This window comes from Caenorhabditis remanei, chromosome IV, assembly GCF_010183535.1.
Source record: "Caenorhabditis remanei strain PX506 chromosome IV, whole genome shotgun sequence".
In the NCBI taxonomy this organism is placed as follows: domain Eukaryota; kingdom Metazoa; phylum Nematoda; class Chromadorea; order Rhabditida; family Rhabditidae; genus Caenorhabditis; species Caenorhabditis remanei.
Window position 1 is genome coordinate 6492189 of NC_071331.1, and position 18088 is coordinate 6510276.

At 36.6% G+C, this 18088-nt stretch overlaps 2 protein-coding genes across 2 annotated transcripts; both read right to left on the minus strand.

Moving 5' to 3' along the window:
* Positions 1–462: 462 nt before the first annotated feature.
* Positions 463–4577, minus strand: GCK72_012591 (uncharacterized protein; the record flags this gene model as incomplete). Its single annotated transcript, XM_053729232.1, has 9 exons — positions 463–801; positions 852–1440; positions 1487–1597; positions 2208–2546; positions 2595–2711; positions 2759–3126; positions 3958–4270; positions 4320–4420; positions 4473–4577. The coding sequence occupies 9 exons, from the start codon at positions 4575–4577 to the stop codon at positions 463–465; spliced, it is 2382 nt and encodes a 793-aa protein (XP_053584004.1).
* A 5814-nt stretch (positions 4578–10391) lies between these two features.
* Positions 10392–14897, minus strand: GCK72_012592 (uncharacterized protein; the record flags this gene model as incomplete). The annotated part of the gene is made up of 6 exons (XM_053729233.1): positions 10392–10437; positions 10613–10824; positions 11458–11590; positions 11642–11742; positions 11789–11941; positions 14811–14897. 6 exons carry the CDS (start codon positions 14895–14897, stop codon positions 10392–10394), a joined length of 732 nt encoding a protein of 243 aa, XP_053584005.1.
* Positions 14898–18088: the final 3191 nt, after the last annotated feature.

Below are 18088 nucleotides of genomic sequence, written 5' to 3' on the forward strand. Positions count from 1 at the left end.
AAAAATCGGTCCACTACGGAGGGAGTTATGACATGCAACAAATAAATCGACAGACATACTCTGTTGAATATTATTAGTAAAGATTAGGTCCAGTCACCGGAAAAGCTCCTGGATTGGTCATTTTTTTCGCAGAATCGATCAAATGAGCCAATAAACTCGCAAGTTGTGGGGGAGCAGTCGGAGTACATTCCATGTTAATACTCTATAAGATGTCAGCATTTTCAATTTGAAACATTTGAAAATCAAAATCAATTATCTCTTAAAAATCATAATTTCATTCAAATACATACAATCGTTATAAATGGGAGGCACAAAAAAGGATAGTGAGATTTGTATCAAAAACAACCGATATCATTAGCATAACACATGATCAAAAACAAAAATCGATGAATAAAAAATGACAACAGCAATGAGAGGGAGGAACTGATAATTAGACTATTAGACAATGTGGGATGGCTAGTCTCAGAGCAGGAGCCAGTCGCATCTTCCGGGATAGTCGTCCGTCAACTTTCCAAATTGCTCACACACTTGGGACAATCGATTCGTGTTGGGCATCAATCCATCCGGTTTGTGGAGGAACGAAAGCTCCGAGAAGATCAATTTCTCCATTGCCGGCCACTTTCCATGCACCAGGGTACGAGCCATTCGGAGGAAGTCGCGGGGGTCTTTGCCAAGGAATCGTGCAGTCCGAGCAGCAGTCATGTAGAGGCAGGCCTTCTCAATGAATGTCCCATGACGGAGAACTTCCTCGAAACAGTAGTCGAGGAGTTCTTGAGATTCGCGGTATCGACCTTGGCACATCTGAAAAAAGAGAGTTTGATATAAAAGTGAGCACGGAGCCCTGAGCATACCATCATTGTTGCCATTCTCCTTCTAATGAGCGCCTTGATTCCCAGCAACGTGGTTCCCTCCGCCAAAATCAACGCCTCGTCGAGAGCAATCGCTGCTCTTCCGAAATACTTGTTAGCAGTGTAGATGGTGGCGCGTTGCATCAAGATCCGAATATTTCCATAGACATCCTCCACCAATAAGCTCATCAAGTAAGTCGTTCCCTCGTCGCATCGGCCAAGAGCGCTGAGGAGAAGACAACGTCGGATACGGTACTCTAGCTCCGAGTACGTCGCGAGGTCCCCAACAATCGAATTGCACTCATTGTACTTGTTCATCAAGAACAACTTCTCAAAATTGATGATGGTCTCACAGATGTGCGTGTGACGATATCCTTGCCACACGAGCTCCTCCGGGAACTTTATCTTCATTTCATCAACGACGGTGAGGGCTTCCATATAGTTTCCAGCCGCCGCGTGTGAGTACGCCAAGTTGGCCATTCCAACAGCAAATGGTTCTGTGTGGAAGGATCCTCCTTTGTCTGTCTCCAAGTTCCCGGAGAGCAACTCCTGAGAGATCTTCTTTCCTTGGGAGTACAACCCGTTGCGGATCCTGGAAGCATAATCGTGAGTAAAGGGTTTCCATGTTACTCACTTACATATTACTGCTCATAATCGAGTAGCCAAACGCAAAAACTTTCTGCCCTCTCTCCTGCGAGTCACTTCCCACTTGACAATTGAATCCTGTTTCGGCGACCCGGTTGTACTTTCTGAAACCAGCTAACTAGGGAAGGTGATGGAGTCAGTTGGGTGTTATGGGGCGTGGCCTAATTCATTGGAAACCTGAGAAAACGCTGATTTCAAATATATATTCAGTTTTTGCCTTTGAAACCTATTACCCACTCGCCGGTGGCTGACCACTCGCTCAAAGTTCGGCCCGGGGACGCGAAGTGGGTCTCGTTGCGGAATTTCGATTTACGGCGGCTCTTGACCGTACTTTCGCCATAAAAAAGTTTTATACTACGGTCTTCGCGTCGAGACCCACTCCGCGACCCCGGGCCGAACTTTGAGCGAGTGGTCAGCCACCGGCGGATGGGTAATAGTATTCGAGAAAAATGAAGTCTAGAAGAAAAGTTTGGTCTCCTTGCAAGTCATAACCCTCGAGAAGTGTGAAAAGTATCGGCAGCAATGACTTGCGAAACGGTCCAAACTTAGACCTAGTTTTTTTTGAATATTAGGTTTTGAGGGCAAAACTGAACATATATTTGGAATAAGCGTTTTCTCAGCTTTCCAAAGATATAGGTCACGTCCCATATCTCTCCAGAGTGACTCCATGGCGTTCCTTAGTAAGAACCTGTCCGATACTCTCTGATCACTTACAACTTGTAGTGTCCCGCAGCAATCGTCTTCAGAATCATGACCATCTTTCCATAGGAATCCAACTCGGCAAGCACCTCAAAATCATCCTCCGACTCCAGACAACACGGACCGGTGCGATGTTGTCCGTGGAGGTCATCAATGTGTCTCAACGCTTTTCTGAGGATGCGACGGTCCTTGTCAACGTACTCGATGATTCTCTGAGCATTGTCCTCGAGAATCGGTCCACAGCCAATGATTCCACACGTATGCATTTCAACATTTGCCATCTGATGACAAATTTCATCGTTGCGGATTTGAGCCTGGCGAAGACTTTCGTCGAGCAGCACGCGGGCGGTTGGGCTGAAAATATATTGCTGGGATGACATTTTTAGATTGGAGATAACTTACTAGTCCCCAAAGAGTCTGCAAATTCTGGCTTGAAGGATTGGCGAGTACATCAATGGAGCAAAGTTGGGCACTCCGAGACGGTAAGTCTTCATACAATGCACCATGTTGCTGTTCAACCTGAAATCACAATCGAAACTTATTGATTTTTTTTCTGATCAACTTACTCAAACATGGACAACTCAAAATAGGACTTCAACGCTTTCATACCACGGGATCCATCTTTCATCTGAATGTGGATGATCGCCTCCAAAAGAAACGCTTCGATGACGTCCGGATGTCGTTTTTGGACGATTCTCACGTAGTTGAAGATGTCATCGAAGGGCATTGTATGAGTTGGATCCTTCTGGACGTTGAAGATAGTCTCGTTCGTCCATTTTCTGGCTCTCATGGAACAATCGATAACGTATGGGAGGACTGCTCCCATGTTCTCAATCGGTGATGGGTTGTTTTCTTCGGCAAGTATCCACTGACGCATTTTCAGATTTAACTTGAAGAGATCGCCGTTTGATGTCTTGGTGTATTGGGCGAGAATCTGGAAATTGAATAAGGTTTTGTTGAGGTGGCTCCGGTGAGGTTTCAAAACTGTATTTTAAGTGAACAGTTCAAAATCGGTAAATTTTGCACGGAAAAAATTGGCGAAGGGGCGGTGCGAGCTTTCCTTCCATTGAAAAAGTTGAATTCATAATAGAATTATGACCGTTCTTTTCGGATTGCAGAAGATTAAAAATAGGGGAATTCAAATTTTAAACCCAGAAAAATCACTTTGATAAATAAGTAACTAACTTCAAATAAGTTTAGTATCAGTGCCTTATAGAAAACTTGAAATAGTGTTTCATTCTAGAAGTAAGTTCGGCATTTTATTTGTATCAAGTTGCTAAAACGACACTTTTCCGTCTTCCACTACTACACAGTTTTTACACACATTTTCAAACATTTTTTCTCATTTGATACCTCACAACTAGCACTACTGCTGAATGGTGAAAGCAAGTGGCCACTGAAATTTTTCAAGTGGTTATCCTTTCTTTGCAATCTTTAACTGTTAATTATCTATACGGAAATAAAGAAGTAATATTGATAATATTGATTCATCGACTTTTGAACTTTTTGAAACGGATAAGTTCTCTAGAAAACTGTGCACCACCTCGGGCAAAATAAAGAGAACATCAAATATGGATTGCAATGAAGATCATATTTGGATACTGTGAAACGGAACATTAATTGTAATTTTCAAAACCTTCGTTGCTCACAAAAACAGTATCTACATATAGATTTTTGACTCGTTGGAACCTCATTATCTTGTTATATTTTTGCCCGGTACTGTATGTAACTTTTCACGTTCGGTGTCACCAGGTGTGCTACTCACCCCCTTCAGCCATCGATAGACGAACGAGAAGTTGGATGTGAAATGAAGATCATCTTGTGTTTCCAACGCGAATAGGTCGTGATCCATATCATCCCACCTCAAGTTCGGGTCCTTTGCGTACGTGTTCGTGTAGAACTCGTCTTCAATTCCAAAATTGATATCTGCCAATGCCGATCCCAGTTGCTCCATGCTCGCATAGAAGTTCTGATTGATCTCTCGATCCTCTCCGAACGCCATTCGAGTCACGAGGCGGTAGTCTTTGTAGGTGAGCTCAGTGTTCGACGACATCAACGCGTAGAGCCAATGGAAGAGTCTGGAAGTCAGAGGGGCCTATTATTATACTTGGGATAGGAAAAACCTACTTCTGCTTCTCAAGATAGTGGAACAGACCGTAGAACGAGGGCTTGTGGCGGAGACCGAAGTGCGTCTGGAACAAGATGCGAAGCAAGTAGAACGTGGCGACCTGAAATGCTTATAGCGTTGATTTCTCGTCAAAAATCAATAAAACCACTCACTTTTGTCGGTGTCAACGGCTCTCCGGTCAAATTTGAGTAGACATGACCGAACAGTGAATCCAAGTTGGGGTAGGCACGTCTGTAGACTGGGCGCGGAGCTTTCATTGCTGAAATAATGAACATTTTTGGAAAAAAAAACAGAAAACTTGAAATGTCACGTGAAAATAATACGAAATTCGGGAAAATGGAAAAATTGAAAATAAAACATGAGAAAAACGAGAAAGAGAATGAATGACTCACCGCACAGTCTCCTCATATTCGAAAAACAACTGATAACAATTGTAAGAAAAATTCGAAGATCAAAATCGTAGATCAAAATTTTTTGTTATTTTTTGAATATGATGAAACTGTTGTAGGTCTACACTCACATTTTTTTCCACACAGGAAATTTTCAGATTTTCATACAACGGATCCGTCGAAATGATTTCAATGTTTTTTTATCGAGGTCACAATTTCGAGTTTCGTGGTAATCTATCAGATAAAATATCTGCTTCAGCATTGTTTCAATATTGTAGAAAATAGCAGTTTTCAGTTTCAGCTCGAACTACCAGGTTTTGTGTAACAAAGTTGAAATTTGCTTTTGAACTTTTCAAAAGAGCATATCCATTTTATACTCGCGAGACACTTTACTAACTGGAATCAGGGCTGGGCATTGTTTGAGAGGTCAAATAAATAGTTTGACCAAATAATGTTTGAATATTTTTTCCAAACAATTTATTTGATCAAATAATATTTGAATTTGTTTTTCAAATAATTTATTTGACCAAACATTATTTGAAATGTTTTCTCAAATAATCAAATAATTTCAAATAATTTCAAACAACTCAAGAAAATGTTTTATTGCCAATAAAGGCAGTAAAAAGAAAAAAACAGTAGGTTATATTTTAAAACATGTAAAAATCAAGGAAAAAGACTATTTTTTGTTAAATTTTCCATCCTGAAAGACTTTCTCGAGTTCGAAGTAATTATTTTTCCCTAACCATTCGGCAGTTTGAAGAGAAAAATTATCATAAATGATACAAAGAAATGGGTTTCAAGTTATTTGAAAATTTTCAAATAATTTGGTCAAATAATTTTATTTGATATGAATTTGTCAAACATTATTTGGTCAAACAATTTATTTGAAAAAAAAGTTCAAATAATTATTTGAAGCAATTTATTTGACTTTTACCCCAAATTTCAAATAATTCAAATAATCAAACAAATAATTTGCCCAGCCCTGACTGGAATCTCAAGGATTGTTCTTTTCGATTTTTTACAGATACGGTTTCTGCACTTTGCAAGTTGTTCAATTTTTATAATGTTTCAACAAAAGCGGAAACTTATGTGTATACAAAGAAATCTATTCACAAACCAACTCAGAAACACAATTTTCTGTCAAGACACCTTTTCAACATTTTTCTGTTTTTGACTTGCAATAAATAAATTAATTTTTCTTGCTTACTGTTCCGTCTAATGCTCTTTTTTCTGCATGGTGTTTCTAAATGACTATTTCGTCAATTATGTGACTAGTACATCTGAAAATCTTTTCCCCAAATCACGAATAAGTGAAAATGTTCCAACGACCAAACTACACACATTCTCCACCATCTTGATCGTTCAGATGAGACATGACAGTTGTTCCTTAACAAATTTATGTGTGTATTCTGAACAGAAACACTATGTGAAAAAAAGGACAATAACTTTTTTGTGTTTCTCCATCTGAATAAAACGAAAATTGAAAATTATTTTTTGCTGACAACATTCAAGTCGTTACTGATAGTTTTCAGAATAGAGAGAGCCAATTAGTTTATTATTTTACAAAATGCTCGTCAGTCAGTATTATTTATGTATTTATTTATTTGAAATACGATTAAAGAATCGTGAAAATGAGAATTAAATCAAATACAACCGAGTATAGTTCAGAATAATTAGGGTAGATGTGGTAAGATGATAACGAGTTCACAATAGATGAGATGCGGGTGACAAAGTATTGGTCATTATACAAATGAGATTTATGATACACATATGCATATTGGTGAATACGTGGAACAGACCGGAATAATGGAACCTATCAGAAACCACCTGTGTCTTATTTTCTGTGTACTATTAGTGTTCTGTGTGACCTATTTGTTAATTGTTGTTAGCGCGCGATTCGTGAAAAAATGCCTCCTCAGTCTAGTTTTGCACTTCGGCCAGATGAACTTTGTTTGGGTTCAGGTCTTATTGTTTGTGTCAAGCTGGAAAAATTTGCTTGTGTCAATATCAACTTTCCCGACTAGCATTTTGGACACGAACTTATTTGAAGAATCAAGAATCAATATGAACATTTGTTTAACACCGTGCTGCAACAGTAGCTGAGAAGAAACTTTTGTACTTTCTTTAAAACTGTGTCGTATCCATTGACTACCCAAGTTATTTTTCAAGTAAGCTTTAGGTGCCATCATAACCACAACTTTAGAGAAATTTTTTTCTGTTTACTTCATACAGTGCGCGTCATAAAGATAGCCCCCCCCTCTGATTATGTAGGTTCTGGCTCAGCCATAAGTTTTCATGAAAAATGGATAACGTCATTTGATTTCTCGTCCAAAATAACCCCTGGGTGCAAAGTTTCATGATTCTCCTCCAAAAACTACGGATACACCATCGAAAAATCGAAAATTAAGCCGCGTCATAAAGATAGCCCCCCTTGAGAATTTTCAATTTATCGATCAATTTTCTCCGTTTTTGCACACAAAAACGTTGTCAATCAATAAAATTAGCGTTTTTACTGATGTTTTCTTGTTTTTCTTCATATTTTTCTATTAAAAATTCTACTTTGAAGAGCCAGTTTAGGCTAAAAAGTCGAAAAATAGGGATTTTTCAGGAAAACTACCGTAACCGTAGGTCGTAGGTCGGTCAAGTAGAGGGAGCAATATTTTCGTATAGTAATTTACTTTCTTTGGTACTAGTCTGACTGTTTGGTCTTACTATTGACTGGAATGAAGGGGATCTGAATGCTCAGAGGTGTTCCTAATGTGAATGATATTCACTTCGAGGGACAGTTTTGAGATTCTTCTCGATGAAAAAGTCTTGAAAATCAGTTTTCAGGGAAGAATGTTTGAGAGAATTAGTAGAATCATCCATTTTGTCATTATCTTAACATAACTGAAATACTTTGACCAATTAGTGAAACCCCCGTTTATTCTGAAAACCCCCGTCTATTTTTAAAACCCCCGTTAATCCTTAAAACCCCCGTTAAATCATAAAGAGCCCACATTTTACCGTATTTTTTTAAATTTACGTTCAGTAAATCCAGTTTTTCAAGATAAGAAGTGAATCGGACGACTTCCATTGAAAGAATCTGGTTTCAAGTCATCATTAAATATATCAGAATAGAGAGACCCGTATTAATATGACTTTTCTAGCACCACAGCCATTAATATTTGAGTAATCACCCGATGATATCAAAAGTGATCAATCAATATGAATAAACATTAATTTGGCACTATCTCGGAACAGTTATTGAGGGAAAGTTTAACCAAATATTCACGACGTACTAATTCAGAGAATTTTATTTATTTTTAAATTTGAACACTTTTCGATAATTCATAAATGGTTAGCAAAAAGAACTTCGATGATACATGTCAGAGAATAACCGCAGAGAACATTATCTGTTTCATACTCTCATTATACCATCTGTTTCATACTCTCATTAATTTGTCTGTTTTGGCACCTCGAATCAGTAAACACCCAGTCAAGGCTTCCGTTCGGTCCTATTTTGGACCGACCTGACCGACCGCCGACCCGACCGACCCCCGACCGACCGATCGCCGACCTACGCAATTTTTTCTGTCTGCATGCGCCATAATCGACGACAAATTTTGAAAAGATATCCGGCTGAAAACTAACATTTTTCCGGGCAAGGATGACAAAAAATGAAATAAATTAGAAATAATTTGGACAAAATTAGTACTTCCAACAATTTTTAATACCAATTTTCGGTCATAGCGCAATTTTTAATGACCACAGGTTTATTATTCCGATTTTCAAAAATCACTCGAAATTCGTCAAATTTTTCAAAGTGAGTGGTTTGACATAATTTTCAGCGCACTTTTCACAATTTGAATTTTGAAAAATTCTGAAATTTATGAAAAAAAAATAAACTAAATTTATACTTCCGCCGATAAATACGCAAACACTTCACGCAAAAATGCGGACCTCGGTCGGCTCGGTCGGTCGGCAGTCGGTCGGTCGGCAGTCGGTCGGGTCGGCGGTCGGTCGGCGGTCGGATCGAACCCGACTGGACCGAATGGAAGCTTTACACCCAGTACGAACGGTTTTTGGTATTATGCTGAAACAGCAGTTGTGTGAAAACTTCTGTTGTTTGGAGAACGAGTTTGTTTGAATAAAAGGTGTAAAATACTCATGATTTCCAGTAAATTAGTATAGCATTGTTTGCTCCAAAACTACTTCTTGAACCAGTGAAAATTATCAGATGATCAAACAAAACACAGTCTCCACTATTTGAACATAATCTCATTCAGATGAGACATGAGGGAGACTTGTTTGTTGTTTTTAATTGGCGTATTCTAAACACAACGAGCCGGCGAAAAAACGTGATGATTAGTGTTTCAGAGAATACAGATTGAAATGATATAGGGTTATCTCTATTAGAAAATTCCTGTCAAAGAACTTTCCCGCGATCAGCTTCGATTTTTAAAAACAAGCTCACATTTTCGAAAAATTATAATTCATGTCTTTCCGTGAGTTCATTTTCAAATCGAACTTTTTTAAAAATTAGCTCAAAACCCCATATTTCTCTGGTCGTGAGAAATTCTAAAAATTTAACTTACGATCTTTTTTTTTTAGTTATCTGAGATTCTCGTAATTTTTCTACCATTTTTGTAGCAATCTTATTAAAGAAAACAGCAAAAAGTAGATGGAAAATAGCGACTGAACGGAATAGAATTTCTAGGCCACACTTTTTTTCGTCCTGCGAAAATCCAAAACTTACCGACGCTCGGTCTCTGTGGGATTTATATTTTTTTAAATTTCGATGTGAAAATGAACTCACAGAAACACATACATTATAATATGAAAAAAGATATCGAAGATAAAATAACTTTTTCTGTATACACCTTAAGATAATTCATGTATTCTTGTTGCTTGATGTTTGTTTTAACTTTCCTTTACTGAGATAATCCAACTACAAACAGTCTTGACCACTCAAACCTAATCTTGATCGTTCAGATGAAACATGACGGAGACTTGCTTGTTGTTTCTAGTTTGTGTATTTTAAACAAAAACAGAAGACCGAAAAATGAAATGGTGTTTAGTGTTTCAGAGTACCCACATTCAAATCATAGAATGTGTGACAGATATTAAATAGCAATTGTGGGGAATAATCTCGGTTTTTTATTTAAATTTTGCAAGCAACATACATTTGATGCTGCAGATTTTTTCATGTTTCATCAAAATGGATTATACTGAACAGCAGACAACAAGTATTGATATTTCATCTCTGAAATAAAATCAGCAAACTCTACATTTTAGTCACCTTATTCAATTCATTGTTAACTGAAAGTCCCTGTTGCCATTCCAATCAATTACTTCCTGAATCGGTAAAAAATCATTTCCCCCCCCAGACTGATTAGATACTGAATCACAGTTCAGGTCATCTGCACTTGATCGTTAAATTTCTCTAATGACGTGACTTTATTTTGTCTGTCGAATCAATTTCCCCCATTTCGGTTTTGAACACAAACAACAGACCAAACAAAATATTGGTGTTTGATGTTTCAAGGAATTGTTGAATTTCTTTGTTTTTTGTACATAATTATTCAACTGAACGACAAAAAGCAATAAAAGCATTCATTGAAACAGAGATTAGAAAAAAAGGTACAGAGCATTTGAAAAATATGAGAAATTTAAAACTTGAAATTTGTAGTTTTCCCGCATTCACTTTCCAATAATATTGAGCATTCCACAGTAGCTGGAGAGGCCGCTGAAATGAGCAAAACATAAATAAATAGTGTTTCATTATTTCAAGAAATTTTCGGTGGTATGCTACTGAACTGATTGATATCACAATAAAGGAGAAACCATTTCCTTGTTACACTTTTGTTGCAAAATAGTAATTTTTTGCAAAAAAAAATTACTTCACATTTGGAGAGACTCACTTAATTCCAGCATTACTCGAACAGCGACAGAATGTTTCCATCTCCTTCTTCCAGGCGACTGATCGAGAGCACTGGCGGATTGCTATCCGTGCATTCTTGTCTTCAATCAGGGGTTCACATCCGATTTGATTAAAGCAGAACCCATCTTTGTTCTTCTCGAGGAAACATGTCTTCACACATTGTGCAATTGCAGTTCCAGCTGTTACAACTGCCTAGAAATGTATAATTTTTTGTAGGAACGACCTCTCCATCAAGGTTAAAAAAAATCTGAACTTATAAGGGCATGAGACTCTTATTACACGACTTGTATATTAAAAAAAGATACAAAATCTAAAAATCTGATAAAGTTGAAACGGAAAAAATTATACATGCAGTACCCTGCAGTAAGTTTGGTGTTACGGTATCACTAATTGTCCCAAAAAGTAGATTATGTATGCACCATACAGAAAAAAGTTAAAACTTCATTTTTGTAGTTCACCACTTTTTTGTACGGACACTTCCTTGAGAGTTATGGTAATTTTAAAAGGAGAGCTCCATTTGCTCGAAACTGAAATGGGTCGATTTGATGGAGACATTACTTTGTCGATATGTAACTTGCTAGGGAGTGTCCGTACAGAAAAGTTGTCAATTACAAAAATGAAGTTCTATCTTTGTTCTGTATGATTTATACATATTTTACATTGTGGGCCAATCAATGATACCATAACACCGTCTCAAAATGGTTATTTTCCACTGAACAAGCCCAAATTGTTCCTCAAAAAGCCCCCAAATTGTTTTTCACCTAATATTCTGATAAAGTTGAAGAGGAACTTTTTTTTTAATTAACTGAATCCACAGTAACTAACCTTCACATTATCATTCCCAATGGATCTCAAAAATGCATTAATTTGTGAGTTAACTGCATCCTCAACCCTCTTAATCATATCTTTGTAGTCATACTCCTTGACACGCACTCCTGGTTCACCATTCTCCGTGCATCTGGAAATAGAACACCTTAAGGATGCGCAAGCTATCAAAAAAGTAACTCACGCTTTAACTTTAGTCTGGAAACAGTTGATAACTTGATCGACAAATGGCTTTTTGGCATCGAAACATGCTTTCAAGTCATCTGGATTATCGGTTAGTTTGAACTGAAATCATGCCTTAATTTTAAAAAACTTCGTCCTGAAAACTCACTCTCTTAATTTCAGACTTCCAACAAGTCTCAAAACAATCTAAAGCTTGAAGTTTCGAAGAGTGATAGCAATCCTTCATCTCATCACACGTACACTGTCGCACCTCCCCAGTTCTTTGCGAACCGTGGAGTACTGATATGGCTTGTTTGGAGACCTGAAAAGTTTAAAATTTACGGTTTCATTGTTTTAGTGAATGTTTTGGTCTCTAGCCAAATGTAGTAATTTTTCCATATCAAATTCCTGCATTAAATAACTTTTTGTTCGGTTTCATCTAGTTGTTTTATCGAATGAACAATTATTTTAAGCGTTACGACGGCAAAGAATTAGCAACTACTATTTCATTAACTTTCGGGGTGCCCAAATGCTCACAGTAACCTTAAATTTCTGCAACATTTTGAACAAGATATAAATATTCAGTCCTTCTTACTAGTCGAGTTATAGGACGTCATCTATACCATTGGATCGCTTAGGAAGCGCTGATTTCAAAAATATATTCAGTTTTTGCCCTTGACGCGAGGAATTCAAGAAAAATGAAGTTAAAGATAGAGCACAAACGTGGAAAAATTCGACAGAACCGGCATCGAGGACAAAAATTGAATACATTTTTGAAATCAGCATTTCCTAGTACTTGGAGACACAGCTTTCAAACTATCTATAAATTTGATTTTACTTTCAAAGGTACTTTCAAATACGGAGAGCCCATTTCTGCCATCAAAACCTGCTAAATGTCTCTGCGAGCCAAGTTATGAGCTCACAAACTTTTCAATGGTTAAGTTTTTTCACATGGAATTTCTAATCGGTCGCATTGGTTCCAGTTTTGTTTCCCAGTGGTTCACCTGTGCTCGTACGCCGGAAAAATTATAACATATTTGCGTATTCTATTTGTAGATTCGGAATTCCGTGTGAAACAATAAGATTGGCCAGCTTTTTTGCATTGATAGAAAGTCCCCATAATGAACAACTACATTAAGCTCCATATATGGTCTACATTCTTTTAAGAGGCGTTGTCTGTAAGATGAGGATTCCTCTTGGCACAGTTGCAAAAAGTTGTTTCAATCCGAACTCTTTTCACAGCATATGTACCCCTATGGTAGTGATTTACAAAAAATATGTCACCAGTCCTCTATGACGTCATCATAGGAAAATATGACCAATAATTGACTTTTCACCCAAAAATTCATAAAAATTTCAATTTTTCAAATAACTTTAGGAAACTTTGGCAACATGTTAGGAGTGATTTTGACTACCTCTACACAAATTTTCAGCCCCTCAGACACCCCAGAAACCGTTCAAGTTAATTCCATTTTCATGTTTTTCCAACTTTTCTCGAAAAATCCCTCTAGAAGTACTCAAATTTCAAATCGTATTCGTATTCTCCGCAAAAAGTTTTATTAGGTCCAATTAAAATCATCAAAAAACCATTGCACCATTTTGAGATTTTTTGATTTTTTCAAAAATCACATAAGGGTCCCCCCTTATGAAAAAAAAATTTTCACGAAAAATTCAAAGAAAAAATTTGTTCCGAAAATAATCAGAATATTGAGAAAAGACTTAGAATAAACCAATTCCAAGATTATACATCTCAGAAATTGGTTTGAACCGATTTCGTTTTTTTCTTCATCGAAATTTTTTCCCATTTTTTGACGTTTTCATCAATATTTTGTACTGAAGTACACAAATTTCAAGTAATGTACTTGATACTCGCTAAATTTAACAAATAATCAAAATAAGACAAATGAAAAACCATTGGACCATTTTGAGATATTTTCATTTATTTCGAAAATCACATAAGGGTCCCCCCCATGGAACAAAATTTTTATCGAAAAAATATTTAAACATTATTTTGATTTAAAAACGTTCAAAACTCTTTTACTAAACGTCTTGTAATATTGCATCAATGTTCTGAACGTTTTTGAATCAAAATAATGTTTAAATAATTTTTCGATAAAAATTTTGTTCCATGGGGGGGACCCTTATGTGATTTTCGAAATAAATAAAAATATCTCAAAATGGTCCAATGGTTTTTCATTTGTCTTATTTTGATTATTTGTTAAATTTAGCGAGTATCAAGTACATTACTTGAAATTTGTGTACTTCAGTACAAAATATTGATGAAAACGTCAAAAAATGGGAAAAAATTTCGATGAAGAAAAAAACGAAATCGGTTCAAACCAATTTCTGAGATGTATAATCTTGGAATTGGTTTATTCTAAGTCTTTTCTCAATATTCTGATTATTTTCGGAACAAATTTTTTCTTTGAATTTTTCGTGAAAATTTTTTTTTCATAAGGGGGGACCCTTATGTGATTTTTGAAAAAACCAAAAAATCTCAAAATGGTGCAATGGTTTTTTGATGATTTTAATTGGACCTAATAAAACTTTTTGCGGAGAATACGAATACGATTTGAAATTTGAGTACTTCTAGAGGGATTTTTCGAGAAAAGTTGGAAAAACATGAAAATGGAATTAACTTGAATGGTGTCTGGGGTGTCTGAGGGGCTGAAAATTTGTGTAGAGGTAGTCAAAATCACTCCTAACATGTTGCCAAAGTTTCCTAAAGTTATTTGAAAAATTGAAATTTTTATGAATTTTTGGGTGAAAAGTCGATTATTGGGCATATTTTCCTATGATGACGTCATAGAGGACTGGTGACATATTTTTTGTAAATCACTACCATAGGGGTACATATGCTGTAAAAAGAGTTTGGATTGAAACAACTTTTTGCAACTGTGCCAAGGCCCAACACAAACATTCTCACTCTTACAGATAGTGCCTCTTAAAACATTGACTTTTTGGTTACACAGCCTGGAAAAAATTGATCAAATTTTTAAATTTGAAAAAAATAATGATGACTCTCAGAAACATTATCCAAATTTCACAAAACAAATTTTTTTGTCATGTAGGTATTTACTTAAATTTCCTGTTGCAAATAGATTCTAAATTTTTTTTTTCAATATTTGAAGTGATAATATTCCAAGAACTGTCAACTGATTTTCTTTTTCAACTAAAAAAATGCAACTCACCTGATCCAAAAACTTGGCCGCCTCATTGCCAGTCACCAATAAAAGAGCTAATCCGAAAATAGCAACTAGCGTTTTTGACCTACTCATACTTTCTTCGAGACGACTGTGTTTGAAGAAAACTGAAAAATAAACTTCAACGTTACGAAAAAAGAGGGGTGATGTGAAGATTTTAGGTGACCACAAGACGGGGAACAAGTAGGGGGGTCGGACACAGAAAACTCGTTTGTCGCCGCCTCCAAAGAATTTTTTCTCTTTAAAATCAAAATCAAAAATTGTTATGTCACCCCCCCCCCCCTTCCTCCCCCCCCCCTCTTCTCAGTAGCCTATCTGTTTCTGAAGGACGTCGTCTTCTTCTTCTTCTTCTCTCGATTTCTCTCGATTCTCTCGATTTTGTCATTTTGTTTTTTGAGTCTTGGTAAAGATGTGGTGTAGAAAAGGGGAAACTTGTAAACAAGTTTCCGCGATTGAACACTTCAATGTCTAAAGTTTAACAATATTTTTTGAAGAAATTGGGGAGAATCGAAAAAAAAGTTGGAAGGTGAAATGGAAATGGAAAATATGATTGGAATGTGGAAGGGAGAAAATAGGATTAAATTGAATTCATTTTTGTACAAAGATTGCATCTTTCTTGAATTTGTTCGAAATTATTTTAAATAAATGTTTTATTACTACGATCCAGTATAAGTCCTGAATAAATGGACTCTGGTGGTGTTGAAAACATTTGAAAATAATTCGAAACGGAAAAAATGTAGCTAACTAAAAACTCGCGTGAATCAATTGAAACATCTTACAGCTATATATTGTTTTGCATTGAAACAGGGATATTAGAATGAGAAAAGAGTCTACTTAAAGGTGGACTAAGGTCACCTCTGTTTTTTTAGTAGAATAATGTATGTGTTTCCTTGAGTTCATTTTCATATCGAACCTTTTTTTTTGTTGTTCGGTCCGAATCACCGTCGAGAACGAGTGGCGAAACAGTTTGGGCATTTCAGTGGCCATGGAACATTCTAGAAATTTCACTTTGAACATATTGGTTTTTTCTAGGTTTTCGTTTTTTTGTACCATTTTTGTAGAGTTCCGATCAATTTTAGTCGTTTACTATCAACTTCATTGAAAGAAAACAACAAACAACCAAAAACAATGTAAGTATCTGAAACTATAATACAAGAAAAAGGTCTCTCAAAATTCATAGCTTACACTAATTTTAGATGCATGATTATTTTCAGATAGCACTATGAATTTTAAATGATTTCTGGAAACATGAAATATTTTAATTAACAACGTGAAGCTCATGCATAAATACAGGGTGGCTAATAAGTATACGACGTTTTGTTTTTGCACTGGGTGGCACCGTGCCAAGATATATTTTCGGAATATTTCAAGTTTTTTTGAATGTCTCGACACAATATAAGTCGGCTTTAAAGTGATTTATCTCATTCTCGTCTTCATCTCAAGTTATGCGAGATTCACCTCTCCTACCCACAATCGAGGCTTTTTCAAGAAAGGAGTAAACAGTTTCAAGATTGCAAAACGTCTCAATATTCTATCAGCAACTGTTCGTGCAATGTTGGTTACTTTCAAAAAGCATGGATGTCTCCAAGAATGGAAAAAATCCGGCAGACCAGCAACGGTCAACACTTGTAAGACTCGAGAAATTATCGAAAGAAAAATTTCCAAAAATTATGGTATCAGCATAAACAAGATCGCTATGGTTCTCAAAATCAATCGTGAAAGTGTCGAAACCTTCGTCAAAAGGCACTTCGACCTTAAGTCCTACAAACTATGCTAAGGACAGTTCCTTTCCGCCCAATCCAAAGCTTCACGACTAGAAAAATCAGAAAAGTTGCTTGCCGATCTGCAGGTGCGCCGCGTCTCGGGCGTGATCTGGATTTCCGTGAAGGTTTTCACGATTGAACATTTTTCCAATCGTCAAAAGTAAAAACTATTGTTGTCAAAAGCTGCCAGAAGGCCCAAAAAACTTTGCTAGACCCATTAGCGCATTTTTCCTAAAAGTGTCATGGTATGGCACGCGGTGACATCTGACGGTAGAACTTCGTTAGTTTTCATCAACAGAAATGCGAAATTCAACTCGGGGCCTACCAAAACTTGGTTTTGAAGGATTCTGTGTTGCCCTGTACTGCACAAAACTCTTCTGAGCGCATTTTATCTTTCAACTAGATTAGGCCGCGTCACACAGTATCAAATCAAGAAAAATCGTAATTTCTCTTATTTTCCTGGCTACTGGAGCGACGACATCAGGCTTTTATAGTCGGTGGATCTCGATTCGATGGATTTCATCGTGTGGAAATATTTGAAGAGCAAGATTTCAAGAATCTCCTGCAATACGGCCGTTGTTCTCAAGGTCGCCCTTCAGAAGTTATGGGACGAAGTCGACGTCGACTACCTGCGGCGCACAGGCAATTTTGGCCCCTTACGTCAGAGGGCCTCTATCAAAGCCAAAGTATCCAACCTCAAATTCCTGTTGCATACTAAGTCTGATACGTACATTCCAACTATTGATAACGTTTCTTCGTTAATTGAATTGGTTTTTAGCTGAATATCGAAGTAATAAGAGCGTCGTATACTTATTAGCCACCCTGTAAATTTCAGAGTTGTGAATATCAACTCCAGAAATGCACGGAAGCCTTCCGTCTTCTGTGCATCACTCACAGACTCCTATTCAAGAAAATTTCAAGTTCCAACTTCAATGAAAAACTTATTGTCGGCGGTTTTTCTGGAATTTCTAGAAAATATCTGTAAAGTACTAACCTGTGATAGAAAAGCAGTTGTATGTGAATATGAGAACCCACGTCTCCTTATTTTCCAGCAGCACTGAACTTTTATTTTCTACCTTTTTTCCATAAGATACCGATGTTTACGAGGACAGAAGGAAGATAAAAAAGTATTGAAACAGTAAAAATCGTTATCATAAAATTTTAAAGAAACTTCTATCGTCTAAACTTTTGTTTGTTAGCAAATCAAGCAGTGGACTCGAGCTTTTCTCAGAAAAATGAAACAGGAATAAATCGTGTTTTGCACTCCGGAAATTAAAATTTTAGTATGTTTCAGTGAACAAAAAAGTTATATGTGTAAATGGTTTACCGATTTTGAATTGAAAATAAAACTTAAAAGACTTTTGACCAGTGAATAAACGAGATTTTACTAAACTATAGAAAAGAGTCTTTTCTATTATAATATCAGGAATGTGATGATACTGAATATGAAGAAATCGCTCGTTTTAACTGAAATTCAAAAACTAAGGGTTACTTCAAATTGAT